The sequence below is a fragment of the Gopherus evgoodei genome, chromosome 1, assembly GCF_007399415.2.
Source record: "Gopherus evgoodei ecotype Sinaloan lineage chromosome 1, rGopEvg1_v1.p, whole genome shotgun sequence".
Classification (NCBI taxonomy): domain Eukaryota; kingdom Metazoa; phylum Chordata; order Testudines; family Testudinidae; genus Gopherus; species Gopherus evgoodei.
In genome coordinates this window covers 195,981,951-196,009,474 of record NC_044322.1, presented here as the reverse complement: position 1 = coordinate 196,009,474, position 27,524 = coordinate 195,981,951, and the positions used below count along the sequence as shown (strand labels likewise).

Below are 27,524 nucleotides of genomic sequence, written 5' to 3'. Positions count from 1 at the left end.
TTTGGTCTCACATATTGCTGTTCAGTTTAGGAGTAAGTCATACAGTATATCTGCATTGGGCCTGAATACTCTCAACACCTATTTCCTGCTAGAGCAGTGGTCCCCAATCTTTTTGTCTGGCAGGCGCCAGATGAAGGACCATGGCAGCGGTCAAGCATCCGCCAAAATGCCGCCAAATTTTGGCGGCGACGCCTCTTGATGACGTCTCTTGTCAGTGGCAAGCGGTGTCATCCAGAAGCGTCGCCGCCGAAATGCCACCGAATTTCAGCAGCGACGCCTCTCGATGACGCCGCTTGTCAGCGACAAGCAGCATCATCCAGAGGCGTCGCCGCCGAAATGCCACCAAATTTTGGCAGCATTTTGGCGGATGCTCGACTGCCGGCCAGGACGCGGGCGCATTTAGATGCATGGGCACTGCGTTGGGGACTCCGGTGCTAGAGGTAGCAGGATGGGGTTGAGCAAATCCTGAGTTACTCAGGATGAGATGTGAAGTAGCCATTGCTCAACTGGCTTTTTCCTTGTCAGTGTCCCAGTACAGGATTTTACTCACTGTCAGTAAGCTGCTCTCATGTCATATAACTGATTTTGCTCCTTCTTTTTTATTTTAGAGTCCCAACCCATTACTCACTTTCAGTGTTAAGACTCATGACCGAATATATTACATGGTTGCTCCAACGCCAGAAGCCATGAGGATATGGATGGATGTTATAGTTACAGGAGCAGAAGGCTACACCCACTTCATGTTATAATAAAATGGTGCAAGAGTTCATTCACAAGGCATATTGCAATAACCTTATACATGAATTTAGCCATATGCAAGTGAATTTGAAAAGCCATATACAATATTGATAACTGTCACAAGTATTCTTCTCATGATGCGCACATAAACTCTCAAAATCAAAGATTTTATACACACAAGTGAAAGTAAGATTATTTGCTTCTTTTAGTTGATCATTATAATAGCAAAAGAACTAAAGCTAATGAAAGTGTCATAGTGTTCTATAATGGGTAATCAAGTCAACTGAAGTATGGTATGTTGATTCAATAGTAATTTCTTAAAAATTCTATATAGAAGATGTCTTCATAAATACAAACTAAACAATTTACAGAATTGTATGTGCGTGCTCATTGGTATGCAAACATTTTAGTAACGGAACAGAACGGTATAATAGCATATATTTTTAATATGCAGTATTTGACATTTATAGGTAATTAGATGGCTTTTTAAAATCTTTACTTAGATAGTTTATTAAAAAAAAAACACCCAAACATACCAGCCTACTATACATGTAGTTCTTGTCTTAGTATTTTAAAATACTACAGAGCCAAAGATTTACATGATTCCTGTATAAGAATGAACTCAAATTGTGAGCTGTGCTCAAAATGTCAAAATTCTTCCTAAATTGTAATATAATTCAATTGCTACAGTATTCTGTACATTTAAATTACCAATTGCATAAACTGTATGTGTAAAATCACTTACAAAAAGCACAACAAAGAAGCAATAGCTTCACAAAGATGGTCGCTCTCACAAGGTAAAACTGAATGGAGACAAGAGTATCAAACTTAACTTTGCGATAAGTTTTCTGTATTGTCTCTGCAGGAGGCGTTGAACTGATTCTCTGGCTTGTTCCTGTAGCAATTTCTGTTGTATGGAGTTCAGTCCTGCCATAGATATGATTCTAGTCTAAAGCTAATGTGCTGAAATCAGTGGGTGAAATCTTTGCCCAATTGAAGTCTGCATGAAAACTCCCATTGACCTCAGCCAGTGAGACTGTTCAAAGTATACACTGGCATAGAATTTCACCATATGATAGGGTAGAGCACAAAGAAAGGCAAGTTGTGAGAGCCAATACTAAAACAGTAATATAAATAAAAGCTTTTAAGTAGCAAACATGGCAAAGACCTATTTTTTCATGTATGCTCCATGCAAATGTTCTTCCATTTAAAAACTGCTTTCTAGTCCTTGACTATTGTATCAAAATAAATTATTATTGAATAAAACCTGGACTTCAGGCAAATCTTCAAATAGTTCCTTATTTTAGTATTCTGGATTTGTAAGTGCCATATTTATCATTTAATTAAAGAAATCACACTAAAAGCAAAGAAGAAAGTGGCTTTTGATTAAACCAGGGGTGCCCAACCTTGTGGCTCCGGAGCTGCATGTGGCTCTTCAGAAGTTAATATGCGGCTCTTGTATAGGCACCAACTCCGTGGCTGGAGCTACAGGTGCCAACTTTCCAATGTGCCAGGGGAGTGCTCGCTGCTCAACCTTTGGCTCTGCCACAGGCCCTGCCCCCACTCCTGAGCCTGCACTGCCCTCGCTCCTCCTCCCTTACCCTCCCTCCCCCAGCCACCTGCATGCCACAGAACAGCTGATCAGGAGGTGTGGGGAGGGAGCAGGAGGCACTGATCATCAGGGCTGTTTTGGGGGGGGGGGATGGGAGGAGCTGGGAGCAGGGGAGCTGATGTATTACTGTGGCTCTTTGGCAATGTACGCGGGTAAATTCTGGCTCCTTCTCAGGCTCAGGTTGGATTAAACAAATTAAAATCTGAAAGCAGAATTATGATTGCAGAAAGTGTTGCACTTTTAAAATCCTATATCTGGCATGAATGGGTATGAATTTATTTTATTTTATTTTTTTGTGGTATGCACAGATCACACACAGGTTGCTCTAGAATTATTGTATTAGTTTTGATGTGCGCCAGATTTGACATGATGAATCGGGAAAGATGGAATTTATCACCAGGAATATTTTTTATCTTTAATTTCTGTGCAGATTACAGCTACAAGAAATTTGTAATCTAATGATTTTTAAACATAAAAACAATACCAGAAAATAGTTGCTTTGAGTTATGTAATTACCGGTATATTTTTTTTCTGTGATTGTACCTTGATTTTACTTTAATGTATGGTTATACAAGTTTTCTAATGATTTTTGTATCCTGCATGATGCAATTAAGATGTCTAAATAAATGTTTTTAAAAATGCTTGTTTTTATTTTTAAATATTGGCCTGATTTCTCATTGTGAAGCAGTCTTGCTTTTCTTATCACTATAATCATTTCCATTGCATATAATTAATATTGTTGACAAATGCAAAAAGTAGTTGAAATCTGATGATCCAATATTTCTTTTCATAAAAGAACTGTGCAACATACATCTTTAAGTATAGGTGTATGTTGTACCTTTTCAAGAGTACTACCTGCCTACATTGCATGTGCATATCTTTCATTAACCTTCCTTCCTTTTGTAATGAACCTGAGGGTATGTCTGTACTACCCACCGGATCGGCGGGTAGTGTTCGATATATCGGGGATCAATTTATCACGTCTCGTCTGGACGCGATAAATTGATCCGCTAATTGACACCCATACTGCACCTCGGCAGGAGGAATAAGTGCAGTCGACGTATCTTAGTTCGAACCCCCTCTCCCCAGTGTAGACCAGCCCTGAGTTTGAGAGTTGTGAATTGCCAGCCCTTAATTTTTATTTATCCACAGAACAGGAACAGCAGAAGTTCATGGTTTTTTTCCCATGCTTGAAGGCAGAAGATGTTAGTTCAGTCTCTATGGCCTATGTAATCCTTGATTCATCTGCTGAGACTCTATAGAGTGGTGGGTTTTGTGCTGTGGATGCCTAAAAGCTGGACCAAAACTACCAAATTTATTTTATATAAACCCTGAAAAGGGACCCAGGCATCTCATTAAAAATCCAGTTGGCCGCCCTCAGTTGGGTAGGCAGGTTCCATCCCCAGCAGCTCCGCAAGGCTTCTGGGAAGCGGTGGCAGTCTCTGCAACTCCCAGGCAGAGGGGCTGCCCAAAGTAGGCCGACCAGACTACAAGTGTGAAAAATTGGGACGGGGTAGAAAAAGACCCAAAAATCAGGACTGTCCCTATAAAAACGGGACATCTGGTCACCCTAGCCCAAGGGGCTCCATGCACTGCCAAAACCCTGCGTGCTGACTCCACAACTCCTACTGGCTGGCTTGGAGTACCACTCAGGGTGGCGCTTGCAGGCAGGGGCAGCATGTGGAGCCAGTCAGGCAGCCCCTTCACTTAGGAGCTGGAGGAACATGCCGCTGCTTCCTGGGAGCCATGATTGCATGGACTTCCTCTGCCTCCGTCCTCCTGAGGGCAGCAGTGCCTGCACCCCATACCCTTTCTCATGCTTCAACCCCCTGCCCCAGCCCTGAGCCCCCTCCGGCCCTGCGATCCCCTCAGCCCCAGCCTTGAGCCTCCTGCTGCACCCCAACCCCCCCATCCCAGAACCCACATCTCCAGCTAAAGCCATCCTGCACCCCAACCCCCTATCCCAGCACTACCTGAGCCCTCACCCCCTGCACCCCAACCCCATCCCAGCACCACCTAAGCCCTCACCCCCCTAATCCCCTAGCTGGAGCCCTCCCCCACACCCAGTGCAATTGAGTTAGTAACTGAGGGTAGGGGAGAGCGAGGGACAGGGATGGAGTCAGCAGGTGGCAGACCGGGGCCTTCAGTTTTCTGCAATTAGACAGTCAGCAACTGGAGGGGGCGAAAGGTTTTCTGCAGGGAGCGAAGCACACGTCCCCCCTGCCTGGGACGGGCCACGCGCCCCCTAGCGCTGATTGGTGGCGCCTGCGTCCCTGGCGCAATGAGGGTTCCTCCCCCCCTCAAGACGAATGGGCCAGTTCTCCCGGCTCAGCCTCAAGGCGCATGCGTACTCCTCCTCCCTTTCCTCCTACGGAAGCAGGTGCATGCGCAGTCCACCTTCTGTTTTTGGTCACGCGCAGGCGCCTACGCACCTTCCGATAGTCTGGTTCTTAAGCGGCCACGCAGCGTCCATATCGCGTCGGAGAGCGCTGGCTCGGCCGGGAACGCAACAACGCATGCGCACAACCTCCCTGTCTCAGCGAGGCGCATGCTCAGTGCTTCCCCGCGCGGCCGAGGAACGACGAAGGCGGGACGTTCAGCTGACGCGGGGCAGTGCGGAGCCGGGACATGGCAGCGGCGGGCGGCGGGGCCTGGGCGCTGTGGTGGCGGGGCCTGACCCGCGGCAGGGCCGCTGCTCGCTGCGCAGGATCCGGGGCCGGCGGCGCCTCCCTCCTGCGGTCTCCAGGGCAGCTGCCGGGTAAGCGCGGGGCCAGGCCGTTATCTGCGCCCAGCCCGGCTCAGGCGGCCCCGGGGGCGGGGCCTGGGCGCGCTCTGCCCTGACGTGGGTGCTGCCCGCAGCCCCGGGGACTCACGTGCCGTCGCAGGGGGCTGGGTACTTTGGAGGAGCTTTGTGAGCACGTGATCGCTGTGACTCCCGCCTAGCCCTGCTGCTGGGGGTGTCCGAACGCTTTTTGGCCCTCCAGGGCTGGATGTCACTTGTTCTTGCTACTCTGCTACCAAAACCCGGCGGTTTTTCCCAGGAGCGTTTCATTTTTCCAAGTAGCTACCTGAGGTAGGCTGTAGCGTGCTTGGCCCACACCGCCAGCTGCCCAGGGTTACAGTCTTAGGATCATTCTGTGTGCCCTGGCATGTGGAGCCACAGAGGTAGCAAGCCTAATCTTGATCTTCTCGTGGACTGTCGTGCTGAGTGTTCCGCGGGCATACATACATGTAATGTCCTTTTCAGAAGTGCAGCTTTCTCAGTGCATGGTGGGAATGTCAGGGCTGGAGGGCTCATGAGGAAGGTGTTAGGCCTCAGGCCTCAACTTGGAGACTGTTTCAGCCAGCCTTAAGAACATAAGAACGGCCATACTGGGTCAAACCAAAGGGTCATCTAGCCCAGTATCCTGTCTTCCAACAGTGGCCAATGTCAGATGCCCGAGAGGGTGTGAACGTAACAGGTAATCATGAAGTGATCCATCCTCTGTTGCCCATTCCCAGCTTTTGGCAAACAAAGGCTAGGGACACCATTACTGCCCATTCTGGCTAATAGCCACTGATGAACCTATCCTCCATGAATTCATCTAGTGTTTTTTTTTAACCCTGTTATAGTTCTTTTGACATGTAGATAAGGTCCACCCCATTCTGCCATTGCCTTGTCATGTGTTCATGGTCTAGGCTCAGCATGCCTTCCTGAGGATCCCACTGCCTTTGATGCTCCACCTTGATCTGCGTAGACTTCCCCTAAGGTGCTGTATGCTGGGTTCAGCTGACTGTAGCTTGCTTTAATAAATATTAAAAGCAGCCATGAGCCCTTATGAAGCTCTTGTCCATGCCTTCACTGGAGCAAAGTTTGCAAGCCCTTGCAATAAAACAGTAAGGGGGAAACGTTAAGTTGTTCACATAGTATTTCTTGAGATATTTCAAATCTGTCACTCCAGGAAAACGGCACCAAAATTATCTGAAATAGACTTAGCTTATTTACTGCTTAAGTATTATCACCAGGCTGTACAGACAGACCCAGTAACGTTGTTCTCAAACTGAGTTAGCTAAATTTAAAACTCAAGTTCAAGTGCAATTATTTGTCTGGCCAACATCAGTAGATTGTTGTCACCTGTATAACTGTTTCTGAAATCAGTTGAAATATAATTTAGTTTGTGCAATCCAACCATATTGTTTCAGCAGAATCTGAGTTCTGAACCAGTTTAGCAAAATCAGTCTGTGAGCCCGTTGGATATAGAGGCTGTAGAGAACTTGATTTTTGAATAAATTATGTACCACTTAAACTGGAGCTGCAACTGTGAACAAATTTAACTGATTTACTGGTAGTTATTCCGCTTCCCACATGGGACTATCAATACCAGTACAAACTCTTTTTGTACTGAGGTAACTGCATCCCCACTTACACTGCTAAACCATACCAGTATAGTTTAAGTGGTGCAATTTTCTAACACTGTATAGACAAGGAGTGTAAGAGTATTGGAGTGTTCCTTTGGCCAAAATTCTTTTTCCTTTCCTCTCCCTTGTTTTATACACTCCTCTCCCATAGATATGTGTTGTGCTATATACTGGGAGTGGAGGTAGTGCTCCCTCCCCAGCCCCTGCTGGGCAGAGCTGGCCCAAGCCCAGCCAGGCCTTGCTCCCCTCCAGAATAGAAATCAACTATGCCAAAGGTCCCCCTGCCCACTAGCCAGTGCTAAAGCCCCAAGCCTGCCCTTTCCCTTTCTGCCTGCTGGACCCTGGAGTTTTCATTGAATGTTGCAGGGGCTCAGAAAGAAAAAGGTTGAGAAACCCCTGATGTGGGTGATTAGTCTAATGTTAACTAGACCCTCTGACTTAACTGTTCTAATATGTGCAAGACAATGGAATTTTTTCAAACCTCGGTAAATTGCGGATAGTGGAACAACATGAACTATAGGAACCATTTGTGTGTCTGCATTGGCAAAAATCCCCCAAACCACACAGTGAGGAATCTGTACCTATTTAGCAGATGATAATTAGAAATTATCTAAGTATACTCTTTTCCAAGCAAATGCACATCTGACAGACTAAATGCATCATTATTGTACCTCCAAGCAGAAATAGAATAAGAGACAGAAAAAAAGATGACCACAACAGAGAGATACTTATCTTCACTGTATACCATGAATTTTAAGCAGCGTTGTTCATAGTGGTAGTATTCATCTTAAAAGCTTGGAGGACAGGAATGATAAATTATCAGAATCCTACTGGACAGAAATGGTGTGCAAACGTGATAGCCTTTTGTGCTACACACTTTCACACATGTATTGTTCCAGATGCAGCCTTCAAGTCAAACATACGGGTGACTCCAGCATTCAGTATCTCCTCCGTCACATACCCTCTGACTTTTTAATAACTGGATTCTTGCTCTTATGGTATGTGGAGAGAGAGAACCAGATATTTTTGCTTCAGCTTTTTAGCTGACATGATAAATGTTGTCTTTATCTGAGAGATCAATCTGACAACTCCAACTAAAATGCTGGTTTCATCCTGGTTCTGTGCAATAAATAATGGCTCCAAGGAATCATTATAGTCCATCATGTCATCTTAGGTACACTTTTTCTATAGATGACATTGGAACTAGAGAACTACATTTAAATGACATTGAACTGATCATTCAGTTTCCTTGCTTTTATGGGTTAAGCTCAGTCCTGAGCCAGTTTCTTTGTGTCAGTATTTCAGCAGTTGCTGAAAAGTAACTGTTCTTCCCATTATTTAGGGTTGGGATCCTTAGTAATGGAGTCATTATGGTTTAATAAAATGGTATCAAAACCAGATCCCAGTTCTTAACTGTTTGTCACTTTTTTTTATAGCTTAGTGATTTGAGCATTGGCCTGCTAAACCCAGGATTGTGAGTTCAATCCTTGAAGGGGCCATTTAGGGATCTGGGGCAAAAATCTGTCTGGGGATTGGCCCTGCTTTGAGCAGGGGGTTGAACTAGATGACCTCTTGAGGTCCCTTCCAACCCTGATATTCTGTGACCTATGATTTTTGTTGCAATATCTAGACACACAATGTTGAGTCCATGATTTATCACCATTTTGGAGGAGGGATCCTTAAGTTTCTTGCAACTGCCTTTAGTCTCCATGCTACAACCCCATTTCACTCAACATTCCCATGTCCAGTAATAACCAGAAGGTTTAGAGCTACACGGGAAGCTTCTCCCATCAGGAGTAAATCTGCTGCCTTTAGAATACACCTATTCCTGTGGTCTAGGGAGCTTTCCCTTTATTAGAATGCATTTCTTGAATTTAAAAATTGATGGGTTTTTGTTTATTTTTTGTTTCCACTTACTTTTGAGTGAACAGGACATGAAAATTTGGCTTTAAATCTCTGTTGAAATTTTCCCTTCCCTATTAATCATAAGCCTTTTATGTTTAACTGGTAACTTGATTATCCTCTAAACAGCAGCTCAACCAGTTACTTTCCTTGTTGTGTTTGGGATTGGTTCTTTCTGCTAAACAGAAAAGCTTATTGAAATAACTTCTACAGCATTATTTGATGCTTTATCCAGGTGCAGTGGGACTCTTGAAAATATTGTTTTATTATTATTAAAATAACTACTATATTAAGACTTCATGGGGAAGACTGGCTTCAGTCTGAATTTAAAATTGTTTGACTAGAAGTTGAGTCCTCTAAGTATGACAGTGACTTCAAAATATTTTTAGGATATTTGTGGTGTGTACTCTTCAGTATCTCCAGAAACTAACTTTGCCTTTGTGTGTGTGATTAATCTGGTAAAATTTTCACCAAAAATAATCATGTCATTTTGAATCAGCAAATTTGTCAACTTACAGAAATTATCTAATGTCAGTGAGTTCATGGGAGCATACTGTTGTTTACTAACTGGTACATCTGTGCTAGCTCTTAACATTGGGCGCTGGGGTGGATTTGTACTACTTGGATATTTTTCTCTAATATAAAGCCAGCCCTTTATACTGAAATATTTTTATGATAAAGGATTTTAGTTTTTGGAAAGCCCATGTGGCAATTCTGTCTTTTCATTGAAGATTTTCTGAGCTTCATTTTATTAATTTTGAAACTAAATCTAGATAAAACTGCTGTTGTAACTTCTTAAATAAGTGATGGATTTCAGTCTCTGATTGAAGTTCTTGTACAGCAAGAAATGTACTTGAACTTGGTTTTAAGAGGCTGGTTGTCTAACTACAGTATTGCTAGTAGAGGGGTATAGTTTTTTTTAATTCAGAATTGTCGTGTGTCAGCATTTGTACGTAATTGAACAGTTATTTCAGTTAAATACAGTTAACTTAAATAACTTAGCTAAGGTGCCCTGAGATGGAATAGTCAATTACAAGCAGCTCATTGTTGATTCTAGAATGGTTTAAGGATTTGAAATGAGGTGCTTGGCTATCACTACTTAAAATTTAAAGCTCCCGAGGAGTCCAAGGATCTGAATTTTGTTCTTTACTGATTCAGAATATTAAAATTACAAGGAGAATGTGAAAAATGACCAGTATTGAAAATGCTCAATTCATTTGAGGAACCAGAAGAAGAGGCATGAGGTCATAATACACATTGACTGAAATAAAACCCCTCAACTTCAAGGACCTAGCTTGAAAAGTAGTACTATTAATACATAGCAAGCGTTTTTTTCTGGCCATTGATAAGATCAGAATGACAGAAAGAGTCTGCCAAACTTGGTTTCTGATCGCACAAAGCAGACCTGCCACTGGCAAAAGCCCAGTGGGGGGAAATGATGCAGGCAATCTTTGTTGTATCAATAATACAAATGGTCTAGACAAGTGACTGTCATTTTAGTGTTGGCATAATAACTAGATAGTGTCTCTGTTGGTTGATAACCATTAAACACATGATTTGCACCTAAATGTATCCATTTTACTGAACTTGATATTTTTTGCTGACCACGAGGGGACACTATCTATATGCGCTCATTTAAGCAGTTATATAGAACTTATTAATTTTTAGCTTTATGATATTAGAAAATGATGAACAATGTATTTCTTATTTACTAGATGATTAACTTTTCACTTATGATTTGGGTAAAGCTGTATTTGGATAAAAAATCAATTAAAAATGCCCGAAGATATTTTACAATTTATTTAATCAAATAAAACTACTATAAAATTTGCTGGTTAAACTTTTTTTTATCACAGAGTATCAAAACATGTTTTGATTTAAAATGAATATGTTTATTAAGCAAAGCAAGTGTTATTTAAACTTGGTGAATTAAACTTATTGTTTCAGGTCTCCACATGTCCTTCAAGATTTTTAAATTAGTAAGAGAATAAGATCTACAATTAGTTTTATGCACAGTTTGAAAGAGGAAAACAAGCGTTGCTGTTTTTTTCAGTTCCTGGTTTTGAGAGAGAGAGAGAGAGTTTTAACTCTGAAGGTACTAGTCATTGAACTGAACTAATTGAATATATTGAAATGAAGAACATATTGTCTCTACGGTGGCGGAAGAGGCTACTGCTGTCAAAAGCTGGTTTAGCCCTTCAACAAACTGATTCTACGTGCTTAGCCAGTGACTCCCACCAGTTCAGTGGTTTGACTTTAAAACTTCCGAAGCAAATATGTGCTGCTTAATGCAACTTATTGTATTTAATTTAACTGATTTTATGATATTGTAGTAAGTTTAGGCCTTAATATATGTTGTCAATTTCAGATTTATTTTTAAATAGCTTTATTTTTTTTAAAATGAATTTGTATTTAATTTGAACTAAAAAAAAATTTTTTTAAAATGTTTACCCATCTGTAAAAGAGATTCCATGTCAGATGCTAGAATTTCACACCTTCAGTTTCTTGTTTTATTGCTATAGAAGCCCATGTTATGCAGATGAAGAACTGAGTAGCAAATTTAGAAAATGACATTTTACGAGAGCTGTACTGAGCAATGAAAACCCAGCTTGTATCCAGCCTCAAGCCTGTTTGTTTCAAACTGTAGTGTCTGTACACCAGGGATCGGCAACCTTCGGCATGCCAATCTTGGCGCAGGATGAGGGATGTGCTGGCCGCCACTTCCCGCAGCTTCCATCAGCCTGGAGTGGTGAACCACAGCCAGTGGGAGCTGCAGTTGGCCAAACCTGCAGACGTGGCAGGTAAACAAACTGACCGGCCCGCCAGGGGGCTTACCCTGGCGAACCGTGTGCCAAAGGTTGCCTATCCCTGCTGTACACCTACAAATGACAGGAAGACCAAGTGTCAATTTTAAGTGTGTGTGTGGGTGGGGGTTGTTTGTTTTTTTTTAATTGGGCAACTTGAGAACATGTGTTCAAAGACTCCAGTAGGTGAAATTCTAAGACTTCTAGGTTTTCCTTATTAGTAAGCTGAAAAAAGAGAAAAATGTGTTAGATTTTTTCCTTGTTGATACATATCGTTGAAACTGTATAAGTAGCAGCAATTTAGGAGGGAATTATGAGTCTTGGGGAAAAAACTATTTTAACATACAAATTTCTGATTGCCCCATTAATATTGAAGTATCAATTGAAAAGGAACAAAATAACTAGCAATAGTCTCCAGACTAAGTTGGCATTACTGCAATGATGTTAGTTGCACTACTAAAGTTTGACTAACCTTTTATTTATTGAATTTCTGTTGGGCTCTCAGTACAGTAATGTTACTTCCATGTATTGGTTTTCTTATGGTGGAAAAACCAAAGCTGGTTTCATTGTTCTCGCATCCTCCCAACCTATCCCCATTCTGTTTAACACTGATTACAGTGAGACTCTGGGCAGGAGATGGGCTAGGTTTGTAGTTCTCTATAGAGGATTGGTGCCTTTGATTGTAATTTGTTTCACACCTGTGTCACCATGTAAACAATAACTTTTCTTCTTAAGAGTAATTTTGAAAAAAATACTGCTCTGGAATAGCAGAGAGGCAAATAATAAGGAAGCACAAATAAATAACTTTAAACTAACCAGATCACTAAAGTTATTGAGGAAATATGAAATTAGTAATCAATCAAGATTCAGTAACGTTCAGTTGTGTGAAAACCCTTTAAAAACCATGCTTCTGATTACAGAGTGAAACTGTTAGTATTGCATGACTAGAATATCATCTTGCTTTTTTCACCCAGATAGCTGTGTGGTCCTAGAAGATTTGAAATTGTCTTAATAGATAGTATTGAACATAATTGCCAAACTCTGTTGGGATTGAGTATTTTACTTAAATTAAAATATTTTGTTTCAAGATGATTTTTAATGTTTTTTGGTATCTTATCCCAAGTACTTAAGTATTTCTGACGATGATTTTCTTTATAAAATGACTTTTCTTGTGTTTTTAAAGCGTGCAGACAGAAGTCATCAGTCAGTTTCCTTAGTCGACCTGATCGTCCAAATCTAGCGTATAATAAGATAAAAGGCAAGAACCCAGGTGTTGTCTTCCTCCCAGGCCTTCATTCAGATATGAATGGGCAGAAAGCAGTTGCACTCCAGGACTTCTGCAAATCTCTCGGTCATGCCTTTGTAAGGTACAGTCAAGAAGATTGGTTAGATAAGCTAGCATGAATTATAGTATAGCTGCCAGGAATGAGGAATTCTGTGAAAATACGTCAAAGATGCTGACAATTCCTCCCCCGCTTCAGCCTGTTAGATTGAAAGCATGCAATGTAAGAGATGTCTGCCTCTTGTGATGGTGTCACCGTCCATCTGTTTCTGAGATATGTTCATCTTTTCTGTGCAGAGGTTATTTAAATCAGTAAAATTAATTTTTCAATACACCTTGCAAGACTCACTGAAATTGCAATGATCTCTTTTCTAACTTGAGTGATATGCTTCATGAAATAGTACGATTATCAGCATAAAAATGAAAAATCTTTGAAATGGGAAATCTTCACTTATATTATGGTTAATACATATAAATTAAATAGTTACTACATGCTTAAATTCCATCCTGCAAGGGGCACCGTGTAGGACTCCTGCTTGGAGCCTCTGGATTTGGGCCTTAGGACAAAGCTCTTGTTTTAGCTTCCTTATAGAATGCTATTTGTGATGACTCAGCTGCTAACTCTTATGAATGCAGATTAGTGTCTATTGGTCAAGCATCTTGAGTGGGTTTAAAGGAGTATACCTAGTGAAATGAATTGCACAGTACAGATGAAACGTTATTTAAGAAGGTACAGAATGTAATAAGGATGTACAGTCTCAGTACTTGACAACGCATTTATGAACCATGTGTATGATATGAAGGAGACGCTTGACTTGGAAAATCTAAAAATGAAAAAATCATGTAGGTCTTTGTCTCGTTCTTCAAGGGCAGTCCTGTCCATATGTCTGAGTTAAATTTGGTTTTGCAGATTTAAAAAGCTAGTTAGTGCATGGGTACACTGCATCTCCTACTTGTCTGGTGCTCCCAAATACCTATGTATATGATTTGGTGTCCGAGAGTAACTTTCTCCTTAACTGAAATTTCTGCAAACCTCCATAATTATGAGGTATGTTGTCTTTCTTGCAGTTGTTTAATTCTGATTAACAGTGAAGAGTATTGTTCTTGTTCTGTGTAGGTACTGTCTGATGCAGTTTGTTTTATAAGTAATATTAAAATTTTATCTTGACTATTAACTTGCAGATTTGATTATACAGGATGTGGAAGTTCAGATGGTAATCTTCAAGAGTGTACGGTTGGAAAGTGGAGGAAGGATGTTTTATCTGTACTAGATGAACTCACAGATGGACCACAGGTTATATTTTATTTTTAAATATAGCATAAGCTGTTCTCCCAAGTTAAAGCATTATATAGCCAGAAATACAGTTTAATGGTCTTTGTGAACGATCTTCTATAAAAAAAAGAAAAGAACTACCTTTGTACTCATTTCCAGTTTGAGTTGTTTCAAATGGAACAAAAATGTATCAGTCACGAAGTACCTTACACAGGGATGGAGGTGCTGATCAACAAACTAATAGCAATGGAAATAACATCGCAGAACAACCCTAAATGGAAAATAAAGTAGATTAGGTAATGAAACAACTTGGGGAGAAATCATTTTAGTTCAAGACAGAATAAAGTCAAAAAGTCAGTGTTAAGCTGTCCATTGCATAGATACCATGGCAATGGATGCTTTCAAATATTACATACAGCTCAGTTTAAATTAATGAGGAAGTTCTACTAAGTAATTACATCTAATATAGCTCAGAGTGAATATTAGAACTATTGTAATGTGTTAAAACTTGTTTTGTGTGTTTTTGACTTTTTTATTAATGAGCCTTTACAAGGCTCATTTCTTTAAAGAAAAACATCAAATGTTAAGCACTTCCACAGCTGGAAAAATAAAAAAATAAAAGTACTTGATGCTCACCTACATTTCAGTTCTCGTTTTGTTTACAGTGGGTCAGTCTGAGAAAGCAATAACCTGCCCCACTGAACAAAAAACAGTAGTTAAATGCCAGATCTTGTGATGCTTACTCAGGCAAAATTCCCATTGGAAATGACAGCAGTTCTGCTGAGTAAGGGCAGCAGGATTGTGTCTCAGGTTTAAGTAGCTAAACAAAACTGAAAATATTTTGATTTTAAAAAACAAAAAGTAAATTGGTAGTTTAGATTAAAAATAATTTTGTGTGTTTTGCTTTTCAAATCTTATTTTAAGATTCTAGTGGGATCCAGCTTAGGTGGATGGCTGATGCTTCATGCAGCAATAGCTCGTCCAGAAAAGGTGGCCGCTTTAGTTGGAGTAGCTGCAGCTGCAGACTATCTTGTAACAACTTTTAAACAACTTCCCCTTGAGGTAAATGCCAACGGCTTTTAATGTTCTGTTATTGCAAATTTTGAAAACTTTCTGGTGTGAAATCTCTTTATTAAAATTTTTCATTGTATGTCTTATGGTTAAATAAACTGTAAGAGTTGACGTTGAGTTAACAGCCTGCAAAAAGTGAAATTTCTGAGTAAAATTGTCAGAATTAGTTAAAATGAAGACTTCTTACAGCCACCGTATATAGGAGCCTTAATTGTGAACCAGGAACTCATTGTGTTAGGCACAGCAGAAGCACAAAAAAGAAAAAGATCATACCTGCCCCAAGCAACTTAAAATCTAAGTATAAGAAGAAGAGACATCAGATATATATACAGATGAATGGAGTACAAAGACAGTATTGGTAAGCATAATAGGCAGTGGTCACATCACACCAGCAATCTAACTGTTGTCAGGATTTTATAGGCATCATGGCAAAGAGTTCTGAGGAGGGTTATGAAAGGGGATAAGAGGTAGATAGCTTTGCGCTTTTTACCAGGAGCACCTTCCATATATGAGGAGCAGCATAGGAGAAAGCAAAAAGATGCTGGTTTGAAAATTTAACAAGTGGCCCTTTGAGGCTGGTAACGTGGACTGATCAGAGGCAGGAATTGACATTTCAATAGTGAATGAGAGATGATAGGTAGGGTGGGGATAAGCAGTGAAGTCAAGTAGCTTATATTTGATAAGATAGAGAAAAGGTAGCTGGGCAGGTGCACGGGAAAAGAGTGTGATGTGGTCAAAGCCGCAGACTAAGAAAATATTTGAAGAAGCATTCTGAATGGATATGAATGGGGCAAAATGGCATTTGTCAGGGCCAAAGGGAATGATAGTGCAGTAATTGAGATGTGAGATGATTAGGACTTGGATAAGTCTTAGCTTCATGGATGGATAAGAAGGTGGTTTTTTAAAGATGTTGTGCAGAAAGAAGATCTGAAGGGAGAGCCTGATTGAGGACCTAGAGAGAAGTCTGAATTAAATGACTTCTGGGATATGGGTCTGAATGACAGGCAAGATGATTGAGCAAAGAGTTGGGAAGGGAAAGGGTAAGGTAAGTGTAACTATTCTATGTCAAAGGCTGGAAAGTAACTTCATATACCAAAAGGACTGTGACAGATATGGCAGTTTCCTGCAATATCTGTGGAAGATCTTGCTGCGTTAAGTTGAAATAGCTTTGGAATCCTTTGTGTCATGAATGCAAAGTTGATGTATGATTTTGGGATTGTATGTGACATCTCTTGGGGAAGAGATGGGGCCAGTGTAAACCCTGGAGAAGTGTAATGCGCTTTAAAGGACTGTTTCAAACTATATGCCAGACAAAAAGGAACTTTTGGGAGAAACCACGTTAAGTGGGTTTGCTAGGAAGTACCTGGAGGGAAGTGAATGCAGGTTCCCATCCCAACCTTTTTGAAACTATGCCCTGAGGGGAGAACCATTGTCTGACTGATTATCTATTCGTGGTCTCTGAAGACCCAAGTGAAAGAAAGGTGCCTGTTCAGAGTAAAAGCTTGTATGAACTTGAAACCACACACCCTCTGGTGGGGTTTTAAGGACTGATGGCTTACCAGAGCCCTCCTTTGAGTTGGAGGTAATCTCTGGTATACATATTAGCCTGCATGTATGTTTTATTGTTTTAATAGGTCTTCTGTAATGCTTTCATCTTATGAGTAAATGTGCCTGTTGAGGAAAAAGCTGTGTGGTAACTTGTAACTATGGCAATTACACTGTTTATAGCCTCTGAGAAAGCAAAGCAGAGACACAGACCTGTTTTAAGTAGTCTGTCTTTCTGGGGAATTCACAGTGAAGGCAGGGAGCTGTGCAGCCTGGAAATACCCCAGTCAGGAGCAAGAGAGATACAGGTCTCTCCACAGAAGAGGTAACAGCTGAGGGGTCTGGGAGCCTAAAATGGGTGTCCTTGCTGGACCATAGAGTGGGAATACAGATGCAGTTGTGACAACTACTGTTAAGGTTGCAAATTAACTTTCATTTGAACCTGACTTAAATTTGGTAGGTTAGATCTGGGGTTGAAGCAGGATTTTTCTGCATAATTTGAAATGAACTGGATTTGGACTCCAAATTTGATACATTAATTATTGAAGTGTTCATCTGTGTGCCGAACTGTAGTGTAGTAGCTTTTTGATTCTTGCTAGCGATACCTTTATAATATAACCTGATCTCAAGAGTGGAGGGAGGGAATGTCCACCAAAAAGCTTTGGGGTGGGAAGGTTTGGTTTTGATGGGCTTCCTAAATGTGTCTCTTTTTGTGAGCCTTAACTCCTGCATACTCAAAGAATTTCCCCAGGAGGGAAGAAAGGCCTCAAATCATCTCCTCCTTCCTCCCACTGGTAGCCCCCCTACTTTCATCAGGTCCCCTTCCTTGATGACTTCTTCATGAGGTCCAAAGGAATGAAGCCCTGAGCCTCTGGAGACCTGAGGGAAGTCAGTTGAGATTGGAGGGTGCAGGGGTCTTCGGCTGGGGGAAAGCAGATCGGGTAATATTTCCACCTTTCCCTTTGTGAGGACCTCCTGAGGTGTGATAGAGGAGAGAGCTCATGGCAAAAGCCTTTGGAGGCCAATGAGTGGACATGAGTGGCTCATGGACAGTTAGTGAACTCTTCAGAGCCGTAGTTGACTTCAGAAGGAATAAAACCAGTTGTGGGTTGTAGGGGAGCTGCTGACTTTTTTGGCTAGGTCATGGCTGAGAGGCCTGCTGTGTGAGAGCCCTGAACAGCTGAAGTTTGTGGAAGGGAGGTACAGATCAGCTTCTGAGGTTCATTGTGGGTGTTTTCCTCCTGCAGATCTCTGAGGGGTTATAGGAATGGGTCAAATACACCCCTCTTACTCCTCCTGACCTCAACTTTGTAAGAATTTGGGGTTTTTTGTTTCTTTGCACTTAGTAATGTGCAAAAAGCAGAGTTAAGGAGTCTGGTTGCCTTGTTTAATAAGAGTGAATTACATTTGTCTGGAATATTCTTTTTCTTTTCTAAACAGGTCCAAAAAGAAATAGAAGAGAAGGGTGAATGGAAGCTCCCAACAAAACACAATGAGGAAGGATTTTATTGTTTATCATATGAATTCATTAAAGAAGCAGAAAACCACTGTCTATTGAGCAATCCTATTCCTATAACCTGCCCTATAAAACTTATCCATGGCATGAAGGATGAAGATGTTCCATGGAAGGTATCCATGCAAATTGCAGATGATGTTGTCAGCACAGATGTGGATGTGATCCTCCGCAAAGTTGGTCAGCACCGAATGAATGAGAAGGATGACATGAAACTTCTTGTGTACACTGTTGATGATTTAATTGACAAGCTGACAACCCTAGCATGAGTTGCATGTTAGCATTAATGCATGAGCTTAACACTCAGATCTCTTCTGTGATTAACCAAAACCTCACTTTTTTTGTGGCAATGGAACACTGCTGAATCTGGAAGGATGCAAAGGTCACGAAAGAAAGGAAGTGGAGCTTTAACTTCTGTCTCCTTACCTCTGTTTTGTAAATAAAGGTGTTTTCTTAATGCTGCATTTGCACAAATGGTAGAAAATGTGAAGAAAATGCTGCTGTTTGTTGGAAAATTTTCCCCCACCTTGATTTCCTGTGACTTTTTTTCAAAAGTTTCCTACACTATTTTGTACTGAAACATGTTTATCTTTCTTACATTTGTGCCAATGGTTAATTTTTTGCTACTATTAGAACTGTACAGAACAACTTAATTTTTTAATTCCTTTTGACATTCTAAAATAAATATTGTGCTTTATGCTTTAACATTATTCCATTTCTGAGTTCTGAAACTTGTGTGGGAGCATTCCCACCCCAAATATGTACCTGAAATGTTCAGTTAAATGCCCCTAGAAATAGAATAGGGGAAAATGCAGCATAATAAAGCTGGCTTCAAATATAAAATGGAGTTTTAGTACTGATATTAAGCCATAAAACAACTGCACAATATGTTAGAGTCCTTTGTGCCTGGGATAGTGATGAGCAAGTTCGATTTTTGAGTTGCTCAGAATAACTAAAAACTGAAACTTCGGTTCTACAGATGTCTTTCTAAGCTCATTATACCAGATGAAAAGTAATCACATGATCATTGTTCTAGGGTCCGAAGGTTTATCTCTACCATCGTATTCTATAAGAGTTGTAGGTCACTTACACTGAAAGATTTAGATATATCTGCATTAGTGAATATATTTAATCCTATTAAGGCAGAGTGAAGCAAGGAAGCAGGACTGCCCAACATCCCTTCCTAATGTCATGCAGAACCTTACATACACAATAACACTTCTTTAAAAAGCTGTATGCCTTACTTGATCTTGGCATATCAGGAAATAATACTTTTCAATATTTGTGGAGCTTCCTATTTGTAGAATTGGTTATTTGTGTAGCATGAAAGCCTACTCAACCAGTCAGTTCAGCTATCTCTGTTTGTGATACTTTGACTTTTCTGCAACAAATCCATGACTTAGCCATACTTGTAAATGGGACATACATCCATTCTAGGAATGGTTTTTATTTAGCTGTAACTACCTTTCCGTAATATTTACAGTTGTGGGAACACTAGTAGAAAAGACAGCTGGATGCATTTGCCCTGGGTGAGGTAACCCTGTTGACCATACTTTGGTTTATCTGGGTTTCTCCCTATTGATTTCTTGTTACAGAGGGGTGGAAGGTACCTTAGCATGTGTATATAAAAATGAAAAGGAAAGAGGGGCCATGGCTGACTCATTCGTGCCTTTGAATGGAACAGTTAGTAACCAAATCAACTCAATAGACATCAAACCTAAGCAACGTAATAAATTGCAAACCTGAACAATTTACAACTGAAACAAAAAGGTGGGCAGTCGAATGTATCTACTAAGAATATAAATCACTCAGTATCTGTATCGTGTGGATTAAGTTTCAAATGTTGCTTAGTTACTCATCCAGAAATGAACCCTTGTCTATGTGTATGAATTGCAAGATGAGCATATGTAGATGGTAGCCTGGAATTGATTACCAAACTTGAGCAATGTTGCATCTCAATCATAAGCAAAATCATTTGGCATTTACTGGTTTCATTTAATTCAAATGGTAAACTTCTCCATTATGGTAAACTGAGACTCAAGCCACTACAGGGGCAAGTTATTAAGGAGAATTTCACGTGATTATCAAGCCCCTAACATTTTTAACATATGGAGATTTTACTATTTAGCAGGAATATAGGGACTTCTGAATGACTTTTTTTGAAGTGGGGTTTGTGTGCATGTAGTTCTCAGCAGTATACAAAATAATACAAGCCTCATAGGTTTCAAAATTGAGGAGGAGAGATGAAATAAATAAAAAGAAGTTAGGATACGTGCATCTTTTACTCCATGCTTTTCATGGTTTTATAGACCTCTATCTTATCCCACCTTGGTCATCTTTTATCCAAGTTGAGCAGCCCCAGTCTTTAATCTTTCCTCGTATGGAAGTTATTTCATATGCCTAATTGTTTTTGTTGCACTTTTCTGTACCTTTTCCATTTCTAATATCTTTTTTTGAGATGGGGTGACCAGAACTGCATGCAGTATTTCTGGAGTGGTTGTGCCATGGTTTTATGAAATGGCATGATAGCTCCTATCATCTTATTCATCCCATTCCTAATGTTTCCTAATGTTAGCTTGTTTGCTGCTGCACATTGAGTGAATGTTTTCACAGAACTATCCATGAAGCCTCCAAGATCGCTTTCTTGAATGGTAATAGCTAATTTAGACCCCATCATTTTGTAGGTATAATTGGGATGATGTTTTTCATGTGCATTGCTTCACATTCATCAACATTAAATTTCAGCTGCCATTTTTTTAATCCAATTTTGTGAGATCCCTTTGTAACTCTTTGCACTTTGCTTTGGACTTAATTATCAAGTAATTCTGTATTGTCTGCAAACTTTGCCACCTTACTGTTTACCCCTTTTTCCATTCAACGTATGAATATGTTGAACAGCACTGGTCCCAATATAGATTCCTGGGGGACACTGCTATTTATTTCTCTTCACTGTGAAAACTAAGCATTTATTCGTACCCTTTGCTTACCATCTTTCGACGAGTTATTGATCCATTAGAGGATCTTCTCTCTTATCACTGCCTGCTTGGGTTAAGAGCCTTTGGTGAGGGAGCTGGTTAAAGGCTTTCTGAAAGTCCAAGTACACTATACTCAGTGCATCACTCTTGTCCACATGTTTGTTTAACCTCCTCAAAGAATTCTAATAGATTGATGAGGCATGATTTTTCCCCTTACAGAATCCATCTGGACTCTTCCCCAACAAATCGTGTTCAGCTATGTGTCTGATAATTCTGCTCTTTATTAAAGTTTCAACCAGTTTGCCTAGTACTGAAACAAGGCTTACTGATCTGTAATTGCCAAAATTGCCTGAGGACCTTTTAAAAAAAAAATTGTTATATTAGCTATCCTCCAGCCATCTGGTACAGAGGCTGGTTTAAATGATAGGTTACACTCCACAGCTGCACATGCATAGATGGGTTAAAGTAGCATGGGAGGACAGGGTGGAGAAAAAAACTGGCACCTTATTTATGTTTGATACTCCAGCTAAGGCTATCCTATTGAAAATAGTGGTGGGATGCCTAAAGGAAAAATGTTACTGTGGAGAGAAGCTGCCTGCTGAAGGATTCCTGATACCAGAGAGATTTACAAGCCGCTGATAATGATGTATTTCACTAGGTTCTTCAAACTTGGCTTGGATGGATGCCCTGTTTTACGGTGAAGTTTACCACTCACATGTTCTTAGCTGTGGGATCTGTTCTCCATCTTCCTTTACATAATCACCTAGACAATGAATATTTTTAATGACCACCTGCCTAAATAAATTATTTTTGCTACCTTTGTAGAAATATTGTGCGCTGACACTCATCTTATGTTTAAAAAATAACCCAATGTCAGTGATTATTAAAAAAAATCATTATTTGAACTATTGTAGGTATCGATTACCTTCCTATTCTCTCTGTCAAACAAAATTCAGCTGCTTTCGTAATGATTATAATTTGTACTACATCATTTCTTTTTATTAGTCTCCCTGTCCCATTTGTTGCCAGATGCAAAGTATAATTTAAGAGCATGTAGCATATTAATTGGATCCAGTTTGCTGTACAAGAAATCTAATATACTTAAATCTGCACACACAATTTAAATCAACAGCCCTGGCTAGTACTTGTTAATCTCATTTTTCAGACAGTAACCCACATATCTCTGCTTCCTATCTCACATTCTGTTACATGAAGCATTCAAATTTTCCTTAGTCTAAGTATTATTAATGATCCAGGGATCACTTAAAGTTTCAAATTGGCTTTGTGGCCTATTGAAAAATGTTCAGGATTTCACGTTTTGTCACACATCTGATATTCAAAGTGAAATGAGGAGTTATCCTGTTTCCCACTCAGTCCTTGGCCTTCCTCCTCCAGCGAGCAATGTTACAACTTACTGTTGCTTGGGGTAGTGGGTTTTTTAAATGTGTATGCTTATTCAATAGGAAATAGACTGAAAGCAAAAAATTCACTTTGCAGTCATCAGAATATCTCCATTTAGGTGCCATTACTCTCGGCTGGATTTGAATTTATTATTTGCAGGTGAAGTGTTTTAAAACTTCAGTAATAAATATTTAGACCACAACCAATTTTATGTAGCTAGGACATACAGAGGATTTAGATCAAATTTATTCCCTGTATTTCTGATGAAAATGGTTACAATTACTTAGTTGTCTGAGTAGAATCAGTTTCTTTCCAAAGAAAATTCTAAGAATTTCATTGCCTTTCTTATCTTAAGAACTATCACCCTATATGCCTGCTCTCTCATATCTATAAACTCTTTACAAAGGTGATAATGAACCAACTCTTGCAGAGTCTCGATGAACAACAGCTGAGAGAGCAGGAAGGGTTTCGAAGAAATTTCAGCACGATCGACCATATATTTACCCTTAGCCAGCTCCTAGAAAGAGCGAGGGAATACAAACTCCCACTGTGCATTGCTTTCGTCAACTATGAAAAGGCCTTTGATAGCACTGAGTTCAACGCAATATTAAAGGCATTTCCAGAGCAGGGCATTAATACACAGTACATCAATTTGTTGAAGGAAGCAAATACTGGCTGTACAACAGACATTACTCCCCTTCGCATCCCAATCAAGAAAGGCGTAAAGCAAGGAGATACAATTTCACCAAAACTTTAATGCCCGCCTTGAAATGGTTATTAACAAGATCAATTGGAGGAGTGGTGTTAATATACATGGAGAACGATTATTTCAGCTCAGATTTGTGGCTGACCTCATACTAATTGCCAAAAGCACCAACCAACTGCAGAGCATGCTACGAAGACTCAGCAGGAAAAGCAGTCAGGTTGGTCTAAAAATGAACCATTGCAAAACAAAATACGTGTGATCAGATGTCTTACAAAAAGCCCAAATAATGGTAACAGGAGAAGAAATTGAAGAAGTGGAACAGTATGTATATTTGGGCCAAAAAGTTAATATGTGCCAAGGCATGAACAGAGAACTCTCACGAAGGATACAGGCAGGATGGTGTGTATTTAACTCCATCAAGGATGTCCTCAAAAGAAAAATCAACAAGACCACCCATACAAATATCTTCAACAGTGCTGCCAGCCATGCTGTGTGGCAGTGAAACGTGGGCACTGACGAAGAGAGAAGAACAGTGGCTGTCAGTAGCTGAAAGGACAATGGAACGAGCTATGTTGGGAATTTCCCTTCTGGATCGTATCCCAGATGAAATTATTAGAGAACGCAGCAGTGTGAAAGATACTGTCGTAGAAAGCAGATATGATAAGATACAATGGGTAGGCCACATAGCACAGTTCATGAACAATAGGTGGACCACAATCATTACTGAGTGGTACCCGCAAGAACAGAAAAGACCACCTGGTCGGCCTCCAAGAAGATGGGCAGATGACATTGTTAAACATTTTGGACTAACATAGAGAAAAAAGGCAAGAATGCGAGAATGGCGGATGTGTTGTGATCGGCGCAGTCTTAACAACAGCTGAAGACCAATCGATCCAGGTGATTACCCTTAGTCTCCTTCAAAATCAGTGTTGGTCATCTTAAAAGTTACCATTTGGGTCACCAGGTTTAAAGTGCTGTTTTTTCAAATGTCCTCAGCTTCTGGCATTTTTCATTAGGTTTACTGGGCTCATTGATAATTGACTTCACTGCAGATTTATCTGAGCTAAGAATGGTGTCCCAACAATACAAAGGAGTTCTGGACGTTGACAGAGAAACTCAGCTGGGGAACCTTGCTGATTTTGATTAAACTATAATGTGTATGTTGTAGACACTAATAAGGGCTTGTCTTCACTACTGGGGAGATTGATGCTGCCACAATTGATGTGGCGGGTGTCGATTTTAGCGGGTCTAGTGAAGACCTGCTAAATCAATGTAAGAGTGCTCTCTGGTCGACCCCAGTACTCCTGCTCCCAAGAAGAGTAAGGGAAGTTGACTGGAGAGCATCTCCTGTCAAAGCAGTGAAGATACTGGTGTAAGTCGACTTAAGCCACATCGTCTCCAGCTACGTTATTCAAGTAGTTGGAGTAGCATAAATTAGGTTGAGTTATCCCAGTAGTGAAGATTGCACTGATCTCTGATGTCAGCTCTGGTTCTTGCCTCTGATGTCTGGTCTCTCAGTGCAGTTCTGAGCCTGGGCTTCCGATTCCTGGCTTTTGATGCCTGCTCTAACTACTCGGCCTGAGTGCTCACTTCCTGGTCACTGAGGATTGGTCCCTAACCATTTTTATTATCTGTCATCCCCACCTATCATTCAGTGTGGAGAACAGTGGAGTGTATACCCTCCATGAAGGACTGTATGTATTTTGCTAAGCGAATAGCCTGCTATTGTTGATCATACACTGCAGGTGGAATGGCACACCTAACAGTTAAAGGAAAGCAGTTATAATATAACTTGAGTAAATTTGCATTAAAGAAGGAAATTCATTTTTATAGTTGTGAAGGCAGTAGTGACTGCAAGCCCTCACACTTTTCTGATATAATATGCTGGAAGGATGGTAGAATTAGGGACCAGTGCATGCTATGGATGATTTAATGCCCCTTTAACAAAATAATTATAATGCATAGAGTGGAGTAGGCCTAAGTGTCTGGATACTTCAGTTAAAGTCTTGGACAGGGAATCTAGATAGTTTAATGCTTTAAATTATAGAATAGGCATATTCTCACCCTGTACTAGACTGACAGCTATTGTTTGAGGTTTTAGCTAGCATCCCATCAGTATTGGGGTTAGAGTGAAAATTAAGCTTTAACAGCCAAAATTTCCACCCCTTTTGAGTTGAAAGCACAAAGTGCTATGTGGTTTCCAACTGAAATAGAAACATTCTAAGATTCAGACAAAACTTTGTCCATTGTTCCTTCTGTCCAGCATTAAATTTTAGGTTAACCTTCCAAAATTGAGTGTGTGAGTTGTCTAATAGTAATGTGACATGTGAGTCACATCATAGGCAGGTGAAGTGACTTGTTTGTTCATGAGCTCTCCATTGGCTGTGTACATATTTAAACTAATACAACCAGCTTGGAGCCCAGCCCAGGATTGGTACGTAAGTGCTGCTCTGCCATTCTCTTCTCGTCTCATACTCTCTGCTCCGCTCATGGGGAATATGGTATCTTCCCTAGCTGAACTGTAATGTCACAAATCAGCTAACCAACTTCTTTCTTTCTGTCTTTGTTGAATACATTTGCATACTGCCAGAGGATTGGTTAAAATACATGACATATTCATTATAAAAACACATCTCTTTAAAAACTACTCAAATGACATCACAGCCAACAACATCAGAACTGTCGAGTAATTTTCTGTAATCAGATATGTTAGACCACTGAACACAATATACTGTGTGTGAGACTATTACTCAAATATTACGTCCAGTTCTGGTGTCAACACTTCGAAAAGGCTGTTGATAAAATATAAAAGGTTCAGAAAAGAGCTACAGGAATGATTTGAGGTCTGGAAAATCAGCCTTAGTTTCTCACTGTAAGGAAGCTCAGTGTAATTAGTTTATCCAAGATAAAGTTGAGTTGAGTTGATCATGGACTATAACTACCTGCCTGGGGAAAAGACTTCTGATAGTAAAAGGCTCTTTAATGAAACAGGCAAAGACATAACAATATCCAATTGCTAGCAGCTAGATAACTTCAGCCTAAAAGCTGGACATTTTTAACAGTGAGGGTAATTAGCCATTGGAACAACATAACAGGAAAGCAGGGGTTTCTCCTCTACTTGAAGAAATTAAATCAAGACTTGGTTATCTTTGAAAAAGGGATGCTCTAGTTTAACCTGAAGTTACTGGCTTGATGCTGGAATTACTGGGTGAAATTGTCAAGTATCAGAGGTGTAGCTGTGTTAGTCTGGATCTGTAAAAAGCGATAAAGAGTCCTGTGACACCTAATAGACTAACAGATGTATTGGAGCATAAGCTTTCGTGGGTGAATACCCACTTCATCAGACAAATGTGTGAAACTGCTGAGCTGTATAATTCCTGGGCTGAGATCAGACTAGATCAGTGGTTGGCAACCTTTCAGAAGTGGTGTGCCGAGTCTTCATTTATTTAGTCTAATTTAAGGCTTCACGTGCCAGTAATACATTTTAACATTTTTAGACGGTCTCTTTCTATAAGTCTATAATATATATCTAAACTATTGTTATATGTAAAGTAAATAAGGTTTCAAAATGTTTAAGAAGCTTCCTTTAAAATTAAATTAAAATGCAGAGCCCCCCAGACCACTGGCCAGGACCTGGGCAGTGTGAGTGCCACTTAAAATCAGCTCGTGTGCCGCCTTCGGCACATGTGCCATAGGTTGCCTACCCCTGCTATAAGTCTATAATATATAACTAAACTATTGTTGTATGTAAAGTAAATAAGGTTTTTTAAATGTTTAAGAAGCTTCATTTAAAACTAAATTAAAATGCAGAGCCCCCCCAGACCAGTGGCCAGGAATCGGGCAGTGTGAGTGCCACCGAAAATCAGCTCGCGTGCCGCTTTGGCATGTGTGCCATAGGTGGTTCTTGGAGTGCTTGTTCATATCGATTCCAATTAGGTGTGCGCGTGCTGCATGGACGATCGTCGGAAGATTTTTACCCTAGCAACACTCGATGGGTCGGCTGGGTCACCCCCTGGAGTGGCGCGGTTATGGAGCCGGCAGGGCCGGCTCTAGCAATTTCGCCGCCCCAAGCACGGCAGCATGCCGCGGGGGGCGCTCTGCTGCTCGCCGGTCCCGCGGCTCCGGTGGACCTCCCACAGGCGTTTCTGCGGACGGTCAGCTGGTCCCGTGGCTCCGGTGGGCCTGCCGCAGGCGTTTCTGTGGAGGATCCGATGGTCCCGCAGCTCTGGTGGAGCTGCCTCAGGCGTGTCTGCGGGAGGTCCACTGGAGCCGCGGGACCAATGGACCGTCCGCAGCCACGCCTG

General features: G+C 40.7%; 2 protein-coding genes across 17 annotated transcripts in view; both read left to right on the top strand.

Moving 5' to 3' along the window:
• Positions 1–2,233, top strand: part of PHLDB2 (pleckstrin homology like domain family B member 2) — a 158,371-nt gene extending 156,138 nt beyond the window's left edge. For all 14 annotated transcript variants that reach the window (XM_030581847.1, XM_030581939.1, XM_030581922.1 and 11 more), the window contains one exon: positions 609–2,233. In XM_030581847.1, the coding sequence (XP_030437707.1) occupies positions 609–749 (141 nt within the window). In that variant the 3' untranslated portion in view covers positions 750–2,233. The remainder of the gene's footprint in view (positions 1–608) is intronic.
• Positions 2,234–4,378: 2,145 nt separating this feature from the next.
• TAGLN3 (transgelin 3) overlaps positions 4,379–27,524 on the top strand; it is a 44,908-nt gene continuing 21,762 nt past the window's right edge. The window contains exons 1-5 of one of the 3 annotated variants that reach the window (XM_030581971.1): positions 4,379–5,108; positions 12,638–12,821; positions 13,919–14,030; positions 14,934–15,071; positions 18,066–18,848. In XM_030581971.1, coding sequence (XP_030437831.1) covers positions 4,979–5,108; positions 12,638–12,821; positions 13,919–14,030; positions 14,934–15,071; positions 18,066–18,407 — 906 coding nt within the window. In that variant the 5' untranslated portion in view covers positions 4,379–4,978 and the 3' untranslated portion in view covers positions 18,408–18,848. Of the gene's footprint in view, positions 5,109–5,218; positions 5,812–12,637; positions 12,822–13,918; positions 14,031–14,933; positions 15,072–18,065; positions 18,849–27,524 lie in introns of those variants that run through there. The other 2 variants (XM_030581978.1, XM_030581990.1) reach the window with 2 other exon arrangements.